General features: G+C 39.5%; 4 protein-coding genes across 5 annotated transcripts; 3 read left to right on the top strand and 1 right to left on the bottom strand.

Annotated features, from left to right (window-relative positions):
* The first annotated feature begins 1005 nt into the window (after positions 1-1005).
* Positions 1006-1981, top strand: Sptr (Sepiapterin reductase). Its single transcript, XM_044395065.2, has one exon. The coding sequence runs from the start codon at positions 1121-1123 to the stop codon at positions 1904-1906; it is 786 nt and encodes a 261-aa protein (XP_044251000.1). The 5' UTR covers positions 1006-1120; the 3' UTR covers positions 1907-1981.
* Positions 1982-2493: 512 nt separating this feature from the next.
* On the bottom strand, positions 2494-4983 carry Es2 (ess-2 splicing factor homolog). Its single transcript, XM_044396140.2, has 2 exons — positions 4504-4983; positions 2494-3706 (listed from the first exon to the last, which is right to left on the bottom strand). Exons 1-2 carry the CDS (start codon positions 4874-4876, stop codon positions 2559-2561), a joined length of 1521 nt encoding a protein of 506 aa, XP_044252075.1. The 5' UTR covers positions 4877-4983; the 3' UTR covers positions 2494-2558.
* Positions 4984-5594: 611 nt separating this feature from the next.
* LOC108070303 (uncharacterized) lies at positions 5595-8235 on the top strand. 2 transcript variants are annotated; one of them, XM_017160723.3, is made up of 3 exons: positions 5595-5883; positions 6691-6855; positions 7590-8235. In XM_017160723.3, exons 1-3 carry the CDS (start codon positions 5826-5828, stop codon positions 8060-8062), a joined length of 696 nt encoding a protein of 231 aa, XP_017016212.2. In that variant the 5' UTR covers positions 5595-5825; the 3' UTR covers positions 8063-8235. The 2 variants fall into 2 exon arrangements, with proteins under 2 accessions (XP_017016212.2, XP_017016213.2); XM_017160724.3 differs by having other exon boundaries at positions 5713-5883; positions 6742-6855.
* A 2017-nt stretch (positions 8236-10252) lies between these two features.
* Positions 10253-11242, top strand: LOC108070305 (uncharacterized). The gene has a single exon (XM_017160725.3). It carries the CDS (start codon positions 10417-10419, stop codon positions 11092-11094), a length of 678 nt encoding a protein of 225 aa, XP_017016214.2. The 5' UTR covers positions 10253-10416; the 3' UTR covers positions 11095-11242.
* The last annotated feature ends 3312 nt before the right edge of the window (positions 11243-14554 follow it).

The following is a 14554-nucleotide window of genomic DNA, read 5'->3' as shown; positions in this document are numbered from 1 at the left end:
AGTGTAGTCAGGGGAATAGCAAATACAAATTAAATTTTATTGACGATTTGAAAGCTTGAACTTTGTTACAAAGTTGCCGAGCTTTCCAGAGAAGATTACGAGAATCGAGAATCTCAGTCCAGTCTCAACCCTTTTGGCTAACTTGCCGACCTTGACATTGACTTGGTGCATTCTCCAACTTAAATGCATCGCTTGAGTATTACGATAAAGCCTGTACTTTTTGATATAATAAGTTGAGTGTAGCGATGCGATTAATAAAACATAGCCAATTAATTAAATTAAATCGTTAAGCAAGAGCCGGCGATAACCTTTCCACTTCAAGTAGAGCTTAAAGCGTGAGAGATTAAATGTGGGAATCGAGAGCATAAGAGGCTGAGAGAGAGGGTAAGACAGGGGCGGAAATAAGGGGGTTCCGACCTATGCAAGTCCCCTGGAAATATTTGATCCTCAAAACCCCAAACCTTTTTATCTCAAGCGTTTCTTGTATTTGATAGAAACAAAACAATCTATTATTTGAGCTCTTTACAAATAAAAAACAAATTATCTTGTAAATATAAGACAAGGAAAACTTTAAATAATCATTAGATTAAAAAAAAATATAAATAATAAAAATCTGTTTTAATATTATATAGATCAGTTTTGGTAAAATATTCAAAATATTACCATTACAAAATGTTGAAAAATTATAAAATTTAATTTTGAAAATTACCTGAAAAATGTTCAATATTTTAAACGAATATATGTTCAACCAATATTCGCTATAAAATGAGATCAGTTTTGGTAAAATATTCAAAATATTACCATTATAAAAGGTTGAAAGTTTTTAAAATTTAATTTTGAAAATTACCCAAATAATATTTAATACTTTAAGTAAATATATGTTTAACCAATATTCGCTGTAAAATTAGTTAACGAACGTATAATTCCAATTACCCCTCCTGAAAGGTAGTTGCTGCCCACCTTACGCTCCTGGACCTGAAAACAGTGAGCTTTAGTCAGCTGTGGAAAAGCTGCCAAATCAGCCAAAAGCCAAAGCGAGTTAAAAGAAGAAAAGGCAGCCAACTGTTGCCGCCGGTTTGTGGAAAATAGAAAGTAATTTAGTCTGGTTTTTCCTGCAACTATGGACCTGAAACAGCGCACTTACCTCCTGGTGACCGGGGCCTCTCGTGGAATTGGCCGGGAGTTTGCCCAGCAGCTGGCCAAGCGGATAGCGGCCGAGGGATCCGTGGTCGTCCTCCTGGGACGCAATCAGCCGCTTCTGGAGGAGGCCAGGGCACAGATCGTGGCCTCGGTGCCGGAACTACCCGTACACACGTACTCCCTGGAGCTGGAATCGGCCAAAACGGAGGACTTTGCCCAGATTCTGGAGAGTTCCGCCGCCCAGAAGTCGTTCCAGCGAGCCATAGTCATCCACAATGCCGGCACCGTGGGCGATACCTCCAAGAGGGCCAAGGAAATCGGGGATACCAGCTTCCTGCAGAGCTACTACCACACCAATGTCTTCTCGGCCATATCCCTGAACTGCGAGTTCATGCGAGTCTTCCGGGGCATCCCCAAATTGGTGGTCAACCTGAGCACCTTGGCCGCCATTGCCCCGATCTCATCGATGGCCCACTACTGCACGGTGAAGGCGGCCCGCGAGATGTACTTCCGTGTGCTGGCCACCGAGGAGTCCGCCGAGGAGACCCTGGTGCTGAACTACGCGCCCGGCGTCATAGACACCCAGATGACCGTCCAGGTGCAGCGGGAGGCCCACGATCCCGCCGTCGTTGCCATGTTCCGGGAGCAGCGGGAGGCCAAGACCATGCTGACCACCGCCCAGACCACGGAGCGCTTCATCCAGATCCTCGAGGCCCGCAAGTTCAAGTCCGGCGATCATGTGGACTACAGGGATGGACAGACTTAGGTTCATTATGTATTGTGTGATGTTTGGTAATGGGTTCTTGTATTAAAACATTAAAAAGATAACAACTTTGAAAAATCCGACTAGCTGATAACAGACTTGCTAGTGCTACGCTTGTGATTTCGTTGTGTATTCCTTCAAAAGTATGTAGCAGCTAGCTACCCCATAAGGGATATATATATATATGTCTGTCTATATGAACGCTGAGATCTCGGAAACTACAAAAGCTAGAAGGTTGGGATTTACCACACATATTCTTGGGGTTCCTACGCTGCGCAAGTTTATTTCAGCCGAGCGCCACGCCCCCTCTAACGCCCACAATCGCCCACTAACGATTTTAAAATGTGTGTAAAGATTTCCGAGAAGTATAAATGCAATTTTGTTGTGTATATTTATACCTATCGAAATGTAGAAGACATTTTTTCAATCGGACCATTCATTAAAAAGTTATGCGCAATCAAAAAAATGTTATATATCTATCTCCCTCGAAATCCTTTTAGCTGAGACACCCACCCGACTATAGCGTTCTCTCTTATTTTCTTATCAGCTTTCCAACAACTTCTTCTGATGGGCTAAATAACTAGCAACAGTTTAAGATTAAGAGGTATTGTATTGAAACTAAACACAAACAGGATTCTTTAGACAGTGCTATTTGCTAAAAGAAATCGGCTGCCGAGCGTCGCTTGGTGGGTATCTTGAGCAGATCGTCCGTGAGTGTGGAGCCCGTGTCGATGGCGGAGCCCTTGGCCGGTGTGCCGACCTTGCCTGGCTGCTGTTTCGGCGGCCCCAGTGGCGTGTTGGTGCTCCTCACCACGCCGGGCGTTATCTTGCGCTTCCTGGCGCTCAACGGTGACGGGGTGTGCAATAACCGGGGCGTTCCGCGGAGGCCCAGCTTCCCAGTGGCCAGTAGTTGGGCCGCTGGCGACATGCTGGCCAGGCGCTCCATATTGGTGCGTATCAGCGGGGAGCCAATGTTTCGACGCGCCGTATCCAGGGCCATTTGCTTCTGATTGCGCATCTTCTCGCTGACCTTCTCGGCCAGAGCGATAGCAATGTTTTCGCGCCGCGAGTTTTCGTTGATCCGGAACGAAGGTCCCTGGGTGGGCCGCAGCGGGGTATCGCCGCCGTCCAGGCGAAAGGGAGTGCCGTCGATCTCGCCCCAGGTCATGATGGGCGAGAAGGCCTCGCCGGGCCGCGGCGAGGGTGACCGCAGCAGATCGAATCCGCGTATCTTCGGCGTGGCCGTCGCCTCACTGGCCCCATTCGCCGGCACCTCGTCGGACTTCTTGCCCTCCGTTTCCCGGTGTTGCGCCTCATCCGGCAGCCTGGTGGCATTGTGCTGAATGCTCTGCTTACGCTCCGCCAGCTGGACACGCTCCTCCTCCGTATATTCCACGCCATCGGGCACATACATGACCGAGTTCATGTTGGTGTAGTTCCACGTTTCGATCTTTCGCAGCGGATCTGGCTCTTCGAACTGCTTCTCTATGCTGGGCAGCATTAAAGCGCGCTGCAGTTGCTCCGCGGAGAGTTTCTCGTGGTTGTACAGCACGGCGTATTTCTGGCGCAGCTTGGCCTCCGCCGTCTCGATGATCTCCTGGAAACTCTGGTTATCCTCGCTGGTGTAGTTCTGCAGGAAGGCGTCGAGGGAGAGCTTCGAGGTGGTGGTGTCCCCGCCCTCGGCCAAGCTCTTCTCGGAATTGGTGGTTGAAAAAGGGGTGTCGGTGGCCCGGGAATTGGGCAATGGTGTGTTGCTGCCGCCGGCGTGGCTAACTGGCGTCTCAAATGTGGCCGGGGACATGGCTGAAATGAGGGAAATAATAGGTTATTCTTTGAACTAGTAAGGGGGAATTACGAGTCTAGTAATATGGAGAATTTGGGGATATTCAATATTGTATTACCCAACATCGAATGGATGTATATTTTCATCATATTTTGAAATACTTAAGTATTCTTTGTATTACATATGTAGTTCAAATTTCTAATTTTAAAAGACTGAAATAGCATTAATCCTTCTCTTAGGGTCGTTTTCTCGTCCCTATGTTAAATTTAAGTTAGGGTTTAAGCCTTGAAATATTATGGAAAATTACAGTTTAAAGCTTCCTTTAAATTTAAACGGCACTTAGTCTCGTCTTCTAGTCTTAATAGTAAACTGAAAGTACGTTTTAAACTCCAAAATTCTATTGATATTTGAAGTTTATAACCTAGTTTTAGTTTAACATGAGGATGCTAACTAACTTTGACCTTGTGAAGGTTTTTTTTAAACATTTTATGTGGTTTACTTTTGAGATATAGCAGTTTAAAAGTAAAAATAATTTCCTTACAAACTAAATTTCAAAGTTTTAGACCAGAAATCTGTTCTTTGGTAAGATAGTAATTAAAAATACATCACTATTTTTGTAAGGTCTTAAGGTTTAAGATATAGCACTTCAAAAGTAATAATACTTTTTTTTAAATCAACATTTCAGAGTTTTAGATCAGAAATCTGTTCTTTGGTAAGATAGTAATTAAAAATACATGATAATTTTTGTAAGATCTTATCGTACTTAACAAATAGATGATGTATGTTGTATATTTAGGTAGCTCCCAAAAATACCCACCATTATTGCGCTGATTGTTCCTTCGGCTGGCGCTTCTGCCCGTTCCGGGAATCCTGCCCAGACTGTAGCGCTCCCGGATCTCGGCCATTTGGACAAAGTCCCGCCGCGACTCCGCGTCCAGGTAGTCGTTCTGGGCCCGCAGCCTCTCCAGATCCGGAAAGAAGTCGCGCTGGATGATCTTGGACATCTCCTCGATGTACTTCTCCTCGGTGAGGATCTTCGGCTTGTTCTTCTGGCGCACCATCGTCGTGGGCTTCTTGAACTCGGCCAGCGCCGAATTCTGCACGCGGGCCACTTCCATGGCCAAACTGCCGGGTGTTCCCGGTGTCCTTGGTGTCCTTGGTGTCCCAGGTGTGCTTGGCGTCGCGTTCATTGCCGTGCAATATCGTTTTTCCTTAGAAAATTGTTTTGTTTTGTTATGGAAAAAAACTATTTTGTTTCTTGCAGTGTGGTGTGACCGTTTCCTGTTCCGCGCAGAATGACAAAACCACTTAGCTTCTAGGTTATCGGTTGCACCCGAATTTTTCTTTGAATTCTGAAATTTTCCGTGTGTTAAATGTGGAATAAGTACTCCCCGATTTATGGTTAGTGCAATAAATAATTGAAAAATATGAAAAATGTAAAATTAAATTAGAAAATAAACAATGCAGCGTTGCCAGACCAGGTACATCTATCGATAAGTTATTGTGGAACGTGGAACGCATTCGAAGGAGCGCGTGTATTTGAAATGCTAATTATTCTAGGTGAGTATTAAGCAAACAAAGTTGATCACAAAACAAGCAATTTCATATAAAAACCTTTCCTTAACAGGGTTTTCCATTTAGGTAGTTACATTGAAAGCATTTTAAACGAAACAAAAAGTATAAAAATCATGAAATAAAATAAAGTTTGAGTAATGTTATTAAATATTTAATATTCTATTTATTTATAATATGTATTACGAGCTTTCTGTCACACGTTTGACATTTTTCTTTGTACCCACCAATGTCTGTAGCGATGTAAAGTGCGCTAATCAGTTGGCCAAACATTTTTGCCTTCCCCAAAGGGTTACAAAAATGTCCAAAAGGTGTACAAAATGCCAACTATTTGCCCTGTGAATCACTGGCCATAACTTTGGTTCGGCCACCATATCAGTTTCGATTACGGCTGTCGGGGGGCCTTATCTCTTTCTACGAGCTTTCCGAGCCTCAAATCCCCATACGAACCGTGGATACTCCCGTCAGTCTTTATTCAGCTCTACTGCCCGTCGCTTCATCGATCGCCGTGAAATTAGCAATTGATTTAACCACATTCGTTCGAGATCGAATATCCAGAGAGTCATTATGAAGTTCTACTTGTTGGTGATCGCTGCCGTGGCGTTTCTGACCTACATCAGTGGTGGTAATTGTTTTTTTTTATCCCTGATTTTAATCAGAATCTTTCTTTTTTTTTTTACCTGTTTCAAATAATTGATTTATTGAGTGTATTATATAAGAAGGCTTTGCGATAAGCTATGGTCTCATGGACACGGAAAGAAACTCACGATAAGATATCAATAGCCGATTTCTAATAGAAACTTCAAAGGTTTTGCAACATTTTTTTGTTTTGTGAGTGTGTTTTCAGCCGGTGATAAATTTGATATGAAGTTTGTAATAATAACATATGGCCATATGTCAGCATTTGTTTTATTGCTCTTTATGATGAAATGCATTGTAGATGTGCAGCAGCCGCAGGCGGAAATGTCTCGAATTTGATGTGTTCTTATCACATAGGAAACCATATCTCCGAGCCGCAAAACATCTTATGAATCACCAAATTATTTTCATGCAGTTTTGCAATTTTTACAGATCCTCAATTTTAATTCCCTTTAGATAATTTCATAATTTATATGCAAACTTTGTGAGGTGCTGTAAATTTACTTTTCTTATCTTGTTTGGGGACCTGAATATGTGTGTTTGTTGACTCATTTTGGAGCCTATGTGGACACACCGCCGATAAGAATCGATTATGGCAACAGGGAAAATGAGATAATAATAGCTGCCAGCGATTGTATATACAGTGCGCGCCATGAGCATAGGAAAGAGCAGGTTGCTAAGATAAAATAGACTGTTATTTTTGCACCGAGTTAGAGTGGACCTTGCACCGAAGTTACCAGTTTAAGTCGCTTTATTTTGGTGTGTTTCAAAGACATTGATCTAATCTAATCAGGCTTGGCCAAGACTCAATCGAAACGCTCCGTTCCCCTCGCTCAATTCGCAGATGGCTGCATCCAGTGCAACTCCAAGGACAACGAACGCTGCGCCACCGATCCGCTGAGCCTGCTAAACCGCAACTGCTCCGATGGAACCTCCAACTGCTACTCCCGCGTCCTGAGTGAGTAATCTATCCATTGGGGTGCTTTAATTTTACAATGTCAAAATATCACAGAAAACTTTCCTAAAGAAACAAATATTTCCTAGGTCAAAGTACTCAGCAACATTTTTTTAAGTCAAAAATTCTTTTTATTACCTTAAATTAAAACGCCTATTCAGATGAAAAAATTTCTCATTTTTCTTTTAAATCACATTCTTATGAACTTATTTTTATTTAAATATCCAAACTAGTCAACAAAATGTTATTTAAAAGTTTTTTTTTTTTTTAGATAACAAAAACACGATTTTTAATGAAATCACTTAAAATATTTTTTTGTTAGAATTTCATAAAATATGTGTAATATAAAAAACATTTTTAAAGATAAGAGAATACGATTTTTAGTTAAATTATTTAATACTCTAACACAAATTTAAAAAAATCTAATTTTTTCCCGTTTTATTTTTTAGGGTTCTTAAATTACGCAAATATTTTTTGTAAATTATCATTGAAATTTAGCCTCCTAAATACTTATTTAGAATAGTCGGCGTACCAATTTCTTAACTCTACTATCTTGCATAGCAACAATCGTTATAAATTTTTTGATGCAGTGAATTTTACTCTTGCTATTGCCTTAACAATAAAAATATTATAATATTAAATAAAATCAAAACAAAATGCTATAAAATATCTCGTAATTCCAATAAATAGTTAAATAATTACATTACATATTGTAAACTTTTTTGCCTCGCCCGCAGATGGCAACACGATCCGTGGCTGTGCCGTTGACCTGGACAACGCCACCCGGAACTCGTGCAACAGCGAGATGGAGTGCCAGTTGTGCACCTACACGGAGGGCTGCAACCGCAACACCTTCCCGCTGAGCCGGCTGCAGTGCCTCCAGTGCAGCGGCAACTCGACGTCCTCGCCCTGCGCCGCGGAGACCTACGCGTCGGCGAAGATCTGCCCGATCTACAAGTTCGGCGACAAGTGCTACATCCGCAACAGCAACCGCACCGTGGACGGGTCCTTCCAGCGCGGCTGCCTCTCCTCGGCCACCGCCAAGAAGCAGTGCGTCAAGGAGGAGAACTGCTACATCTGCGATGGTCGCGCCTGCAACTTCCTCCACTCCAACGACACCAACATTCCGCTGGCCCGCGACTCCGGCGCCCAGTTGGCTCTGTCCGTGTCCCTGATGGTCGGCGGACTCCTGGCCGCCTGGAGGCTCTAAGGAGCCGCTCTAGGGACAATGGATGAAAGCCAATCCTCCCACCTTTCCCTACTGCCTGGGCTCCATCTTCTGAATCATCCTTTTCTTTCCGCAGCATTATAATTGATATGTATATCATTTTCTTCTTTTTTTTTTGCCTTGAACAAAAATAAAAATAAATCTACAAGTAACAAGTAATGATGGTATTTTCTTTTTGATTATTTTTATATTCTATTGCTTTATATTTTAATATTAATTTATTTTATATTACGTCTATATAAACCGTAATAAACATTTTTCGGCTAGCAGCATTAAGTTGGTTGATCAACGCTATAAATAAAAATATGCTATATAAAAAAAAAAAAAAAACAGCATTATATTATAATTGTTACGTATAGCATTTTTTTGGTTGCCTTAAACGAAAATAAAAAAATACTAGTTTAAAAAAATGACTGGTTTTGTATTGAAATTATTTAAGACATTTGGGTGCATTTTTTAAAGATATTAAAAGGCTGGAAATACAATCTAGATATTTTGAATATGAATCTTGAATCATTTTTCTTAAAGTTGTGTTACTTAAATTAACATGATAAAAAATATAAATTCTTTAAACGTTTGCATATATTTCTGAAAAAACATAAATATGAAAAGTAATGACGAGCTTTTAATGTTTAATTTGATTTATTAAAAACTTTTTTGAAGTGATTAAAAGACTGGAAATCCCATTGAAAGATTTTTAAAAATTAAAAGTATGATAATAAAAAATATTTTAATTTTTAATAATTATTTTTTTGTTTGGTCTGAACAAAGATAAATATGAAAATGAAATGGAGGAAAACTGCGTATATTTCTGAAAAAACATAAATATGAAAAGTAATGACGATTTTTTTTAATGTTTAATTTGATTTATTAAAAAATTTGTTAAAGTGATTAAAAGGCTGGAAATCCCATGGAAAGATTTTAAAAAGTTAAAAGTATGATAATAAAAAATATTTTCATTTTTAACAATCTTTTTTTGTTTGGTCTAAACAAACATAAATATGAAAATGAAATGGAAATGGAGGGCAAATATTGATCAAAAATTTTGTTTTAATTTGGCTTTTTACGAGCTGTCAACGGTCGGCACTTGATGGCCCGAACTGCAGTTGACATTATACTACCCCTCCATCCATACCACTCCGTTCCTCCTTATAGATCCCGAGATCCCGATCCCGAACCCGGTCCCGAACCAGAACCACAAGCAGTACCAAAACCGGAAGCTCTCTCCGCCAATGAGGGGTGCATAAATGTGTCGACGCCTCCGAATGTTTGTCAATTACTTTTCACGGCTCGCTTTTCCGGGGCCATTTCCAATCGAACTGGATGTGCGGAAATAGATCAGTTCGTGGATGGTTCTCAGATCGAAGGAAGCCAAAATTTAGATATATATTTAAATTTCTTAGTACAACACATTGTACACTTAAAAATTTTAAATATTTATTTAATACCTTTTTCCGATGAAAAATAAATAAATTCGTAATCCTAAATTTCCTTTAAAAAAATTAGTATTTTGTCCAAAGCAAAGCAAACAATTTTCCAAATATCTAATGTTATGAATTCGTACACACAAAAAAAACTTGGTAAAATCAACTGTAATAATTGTCAAACAGGCCCCAACCAGCAAAATTGTCAATTCTACTAAGTAAATAGTTATTTCACAACAACAAAATGCACAGAATTAGCAAAGACACACACCCAAAGCAAAAACAAAATACACGTAACTATTTTAATAGTTACGTAACTATCTTTGTTGGTCAATTTTACCAAGCAATTTTTTTTGTGTGTAATAAAGTCTCGATCCATTGGCGTTCAAATTTGAAAAATTTTATTTTTGAGAATTTAAAAAAAAAAGAAGATGCCACCCTTAAAAAAAACTAGCAAAATTTGTGAAAACGTATATATTTTTAAATATTTCCAAAAGTAGTGTGGATCGTTTGCTTATATTATTAACTGAGCAAAGCACTCGATCTATACGACGAAAAAACGTGGAAACATTTCCTGTATTTGTTTCAACAAATCCTTGATCCCAATTTTCCTAAAAAAAATAGAATTCTTTTTACAAAAAAAGTACCAAAAATGTAATGTTTTTATCGATATATACCAGTATATAATACTTTTTCCAAGTGATTAAAGTTTCTCAGGATGCCATGACTTAGTAGTCACATTGCGATGATGATGACAGTTCGGCGAGGCATTCAAATGCAAACTTTTCCTTGACCAGACTAGACCCCAAAAAACACAGGACAACCCGGGGATAGAAAACAACGGAGATTGTATAGATAAAACGTGCTGTTGTTTGAAACCGGGCAGAAGTCAACCGACTCGGGAGATTCAAGATGAGGAAGATGCAACTGCTGGTTCAGACCCGAGACGGGCGGAAGAACATCTACGAGGTGGATCGCTTCGGAACGGTGGGCCATCTCAAGGCCCGGATTGGACGCGCCATGTGCGTGCCCATGGGCTTCAGTCGGCTGACCTACAAGGGTCGCGTCCTGTCCAATCAGAGCGTCCTGGAGGACGTGGGCGTCAAGAGGATGTCCACCCTGGATCTCTGCTGGCAGCCGGTTGTCCTGACGCCCAAGCAGCTGAGCGAGAAGGAGGGGGATCTGGACAAGCTGGAGCAGAAGCAGAACGTCGTGCAGTCGGGCATGATTGAGAGCTATGGCGGGATGGTCAAGGCATCGAGCAGTTTTCAAGATGTCGAGCCACCGGCTGGTGACATCCCCAAGCCGGCGAACAGCTCCAATTCACTGATCCACGTGGAGGAGGAGGAGGAGGACGATCTGGAGGACCCGGGCCTCGTAACCCCATCATCCGATGGCCTCGAGTTCCTGGCCACCAACAGAAGTCCCCTGAAGTGCGATGATCTCGATGAAAAGAAGATGGCAGTGGATCTGGTGCCTCTTATAAGTCTGACCCCAGATCCATTGGTTCCACCAAAGATTCCGGAGACCAGCGGTCCCAGCAAGTCCTCAAATCCCAAGAAGAAGGGCAAGAAGAACCGCAAAAAGTAGACAGTTCTATATATTTTGAATTCCGTCTTTCCGCATTGAAGTTCGAAATTCTTTCCAAGCCACTTTTCAACCGACATTTGGAAATCCAAATTTGCGTTACTAGCAAAACTAATAAACCTTCGATAACTCGAGTTGTAAAATGAATTTTATTCAAGTTTAATTGGCTTATAAATATAAATAAATATAAAGAAAAATATAAATAGTATATAAATAAAATAATAATAAGAATATAAGTTGTTTTGCTAAAAATTAAATATAAAATAATAATTTACATCTAGAAATCTAGTTTTCAACCGGAATTTCAAATTGCAAATTACCAGCAAAACTAATAAACCCTCGATACCTCGAGTTCTAAAATGAATTTTATATAAGTTAAATGGTTTATAAATATTAAATCATTTATAATGCCTTATTTTCATACAAAAAATGTAATTTAAAATTAAATAATGGGAAATATGAAATAAATAAGAATTTACCTTTAGAGATATTACTCATTTTAGTTAGTCCTAACCAAGTGCAAAACGATTAGAATGTATTTTTCATCTTTTAAAGCCATTTATTCCAAGCAGTAACCATTTTATTCCCAATTGTTTACACTCAAACAAATAATTAAGAATTAATGGCATGGCCAATGCCATAACAATTTTTAAAATTTATGAATTATTTATGGACTGCATGGTAGGATTCAGTGCGATCGAGAAATGGCTTCTGAAAATGCCAAAATATAAACGAGAAGCCCGAGAAAGAAACCACTTAACTCAAAATAATTGTAAACAGAGCGGCAAACGAAACACGAACGAAAATTAAGGAAAAACAATAACAAGCAGTTCCGTAAATGGATAATGGATAAATCCTGGGCGCAACTGGATGCGTAGATTTATATACACGAATAAGGAAGGTAAACAAATCGCATCGGGTGGAGGAGAAGACCCGGCCAGGTACCAGGTTCCAGATACCAAACACCAAATACCAAATACCAGGTACCGCTAATTGAACGCCCGTGGCTGATGGAAAGCAGACGCCCCCGGCTAATCGGGGGTGTTCACTTTGATCGGTCCAGTTTTTCGGATTTCGGGTTCCCCGGATCTCCGGATCGGATCGGATCGGATCAGATCCCGGGGTCTAATGGCCAACAGACGCCATTTTTGTGGAGCTCTACCACGTCTTCTATCTTGCTCTTTCTCTCTCTCTCTCTCCCTCTCTCTCTCGTTGGCCCCCAGTTTACCGCGTCCCTCGTACACCTGCACTGCGCGAAAATATTTCAAATATAATAGTTTTGGATAAAAAGCATCCAGGGATTTTATGATCATAGCCCTACCCAAAACATAGCCCCTTTTCTACGTTTAAAGTAGTAATCAATTGTTTTTAATGATCCTATTACATTGTCCTTAAAGACCTTATAAAATATATTTCTTCCGAAAAAAATTATCTTTTAAAAATGTTTATAAATGCAAAATAGTGTTGTTTCTTACGAAGTTTATAAATCAGAGTTTTATCACCGCAAATAGTTCTTTATTCTAAAAAATTTTATATTTTGTAATACTATTATTAATTTAAGCAAATAGATTATACTAAATATCATTGGTCTATAAAACACTCTGACCATCTTATGATATCAGTTCCAATCTCATCCTATTTTCCCAAAATAATTCTCATTCGAAATAAATATTTTCTTTTTAAAAAATTTAGAAAATAAAGTGATGCAAAATTTTTGTTATCTCTTTTTTTTCCGTGTGCCTTTCCACCGTCTTAATATTCCGTTTTCCTCTTTACGGTTTATTTAGTGTCGAGGTTATGGCGCAATTTGTATTTATGGCCACTGGCAGCAACACCATGGATCGGCTGCACTGCACCATGAGCACCATGAGCACCACCATGTGGCCGCAGTCCAATTAAAAGCGTTTTCCAAATGAGGCGCATGACTCAGGTCAGCCACCCACTCGGCGGGGCACGCCCACTGCCCACTGCCCCCTGCAAGAAGTAAACAAAATCCAAATGTGGGGATCACCACCCCCTCGCCCCCTGCCCATCGCCAAAGGCCACGCCCCACCAGAAAATAGAGAGAGAGAGAGAGCTATTTTGTAAACAGAAATATTGAAATTTGGGGAAGGAGATGGCGCTACAGTGATCCTTACTCGTTTATAAAACATCCCCAAAAAGGTACTCAAATAATTCTTAAATTCTCAAAAACATTTTTTTTATAAAACCTACATAGAAACTTCTTGATATTTTAGAACATTAACATCTTAGTTTTATAATAATGTTTATTGTAAATATTTATAAAACATTCGAGCTTTTCTCTTCATATTTAAGACTACCTTAAATGAAAAATACTTACTAAAATATTGCATTATTCATTTTCTTAAAATAAATAAATAATAAATTGTCCTGTGTGAACTTTGAGACTCTTCAAAAGAAATGCCTACTAAAGTAGCTTAATTTAAAAGGAATTTCCAATACTTTAATTAATTGATAAGAGTAAAAAAATTAAATAATAATCTATACATAACATATGGGCACTTCCAAAAAAAAGTCCACCAAGCCAAAAACCTTGAAACTTGAATAAAACATATTTCCACATAATTTTGCCCCGATATTAGTTTCTAATTAGTTGGATACTGAGCTTAACTACAAATTTGGAGTATAGTTTGATTATTTTTATGACAAACTCCACCAATATACGCAAAAATCTGTTTTTGGCTATTTTTTTTGTTATTTCTTGGACCTGTCTTCTGTTGTTAATTTATCCTATAGGAATGCTAATATGTGACATTTTTCTGTACTGAATGCTTCATTCACATGCTAAACTATTAAGTTAAAAGCAAAACATCCAGCAATTGAGAGATAGAGGTAAAGAAATCCGCTTAACAAAACAGTCGGAAAAAATGTCTCGAGCGACATGTCCCGAGCGAATGTGGTTGAAACTGCATAAAAAAAAACGGCAAAGAATTTTTGGGTAAAACCAAAAGCATTTCACACACCCAGAAAAAAAAATGACCTAAAATGTCAAAAAATGGCCTAGAATTTAGGTAAAATTGGCCTAAAACTGGAGCTAAGTCCTTGAATGGCCTAAAATTTAGGATTGTATGACCTAAAATGTTAGGCCATTAATGGCCTAAAATGGGGTAATTTTTGGCCTAGATTTTAGGTAATTGGCTGCCTTAAAATATGAGAAAACCCCTATCCAAAATGTTAGGCTTTCTTTGGCCTAAAAATTTGTACTGAAAAATGATTCATATTATAAAGTTAATACAGAGAAATTTATAGCTAACTCGAGGTCAATGTCGGCTTAGTCTTCAAGAAGTCGTCATTATGCCAACACACAAAAACGAGCGAAGAGGCTTCACTGTTCAGCAGTGAAATCGCTGTTTTATTCAACGATCGAAGTGGGTTACTATGCAAGCCGCGCTATAACTGGTTGGGAATTATAGCGTCGCTAGAACGGTATCAGAGTTCCGTG

This window comes from Drosophila takahashii, chromosome X, assembly GCF_030179915.1.
Source record: "Drosophila takahashii strain IR98-3 E-12201 chromosome X, DtakHiC1v2, whole genome shotgun sequence".
NCBI lineage: Eukaryota > Metazoa > Arthropoda > Insecta > Diptera > Drosophilidae > Drosophila > Drosophila takahashii.
The sequence above is the reverse complement of the archived record's forward strand: the minus strand, read 5'-3'. Positions and strand labels throughout refer to the sequence as shown.

Bases quoted from the DNA above. Each gene is read 5' to 3' on its own strand.
- Sptr (XM_044395065.2), top strand. From the start codon at position 1,121: ATGGACCTGAAACAGCGCACTTACCTCCTGGTGACCGGGGCCTCTCGT.
- Es2 (XM_044396140.2), bottom strand. From the start codon at position 4,876: ATGAACGCGACGCCAAGCACACCTGGGACACCAAGGACACCAAGGACA. The intron at 3,707-4,503 runs GTGGGTATTTTT...CCCTCATTTCAG, and splicing joins GAACAATCAGCGCAATAATG to CCATGTCCCCGGCCACATTT.
- LOC108070303 (XM_017160723.3), top strand. From the start codon at position 5,826: ATGAAGTTCTACTTGTTGGTGATCGCTGCCGTGGCGTTTCTGACCTAC. The intron at 5,884-6,690 runs GTAATTGTTTTT...TAATCTAATCAG, and splicing joins TCTGACCTACATCAGTGGTG to GCTTGGCCAAGACTCAATCG. The intron at 6,856-7,589 runs GTGAGTAATCTA...CCTCGCCCGCAG, and splicing joins CTGCTACTCCCGCGTCCTGA to ATGGCAACACGATCCGTGGC.
- LOC108070305 (XM_017160725.3), top strand. From the start codon at position 10,417: ATGAGGAAGATGCAACTGCTGGTTCAGACCCGAGACGGGCGGAAGAAC.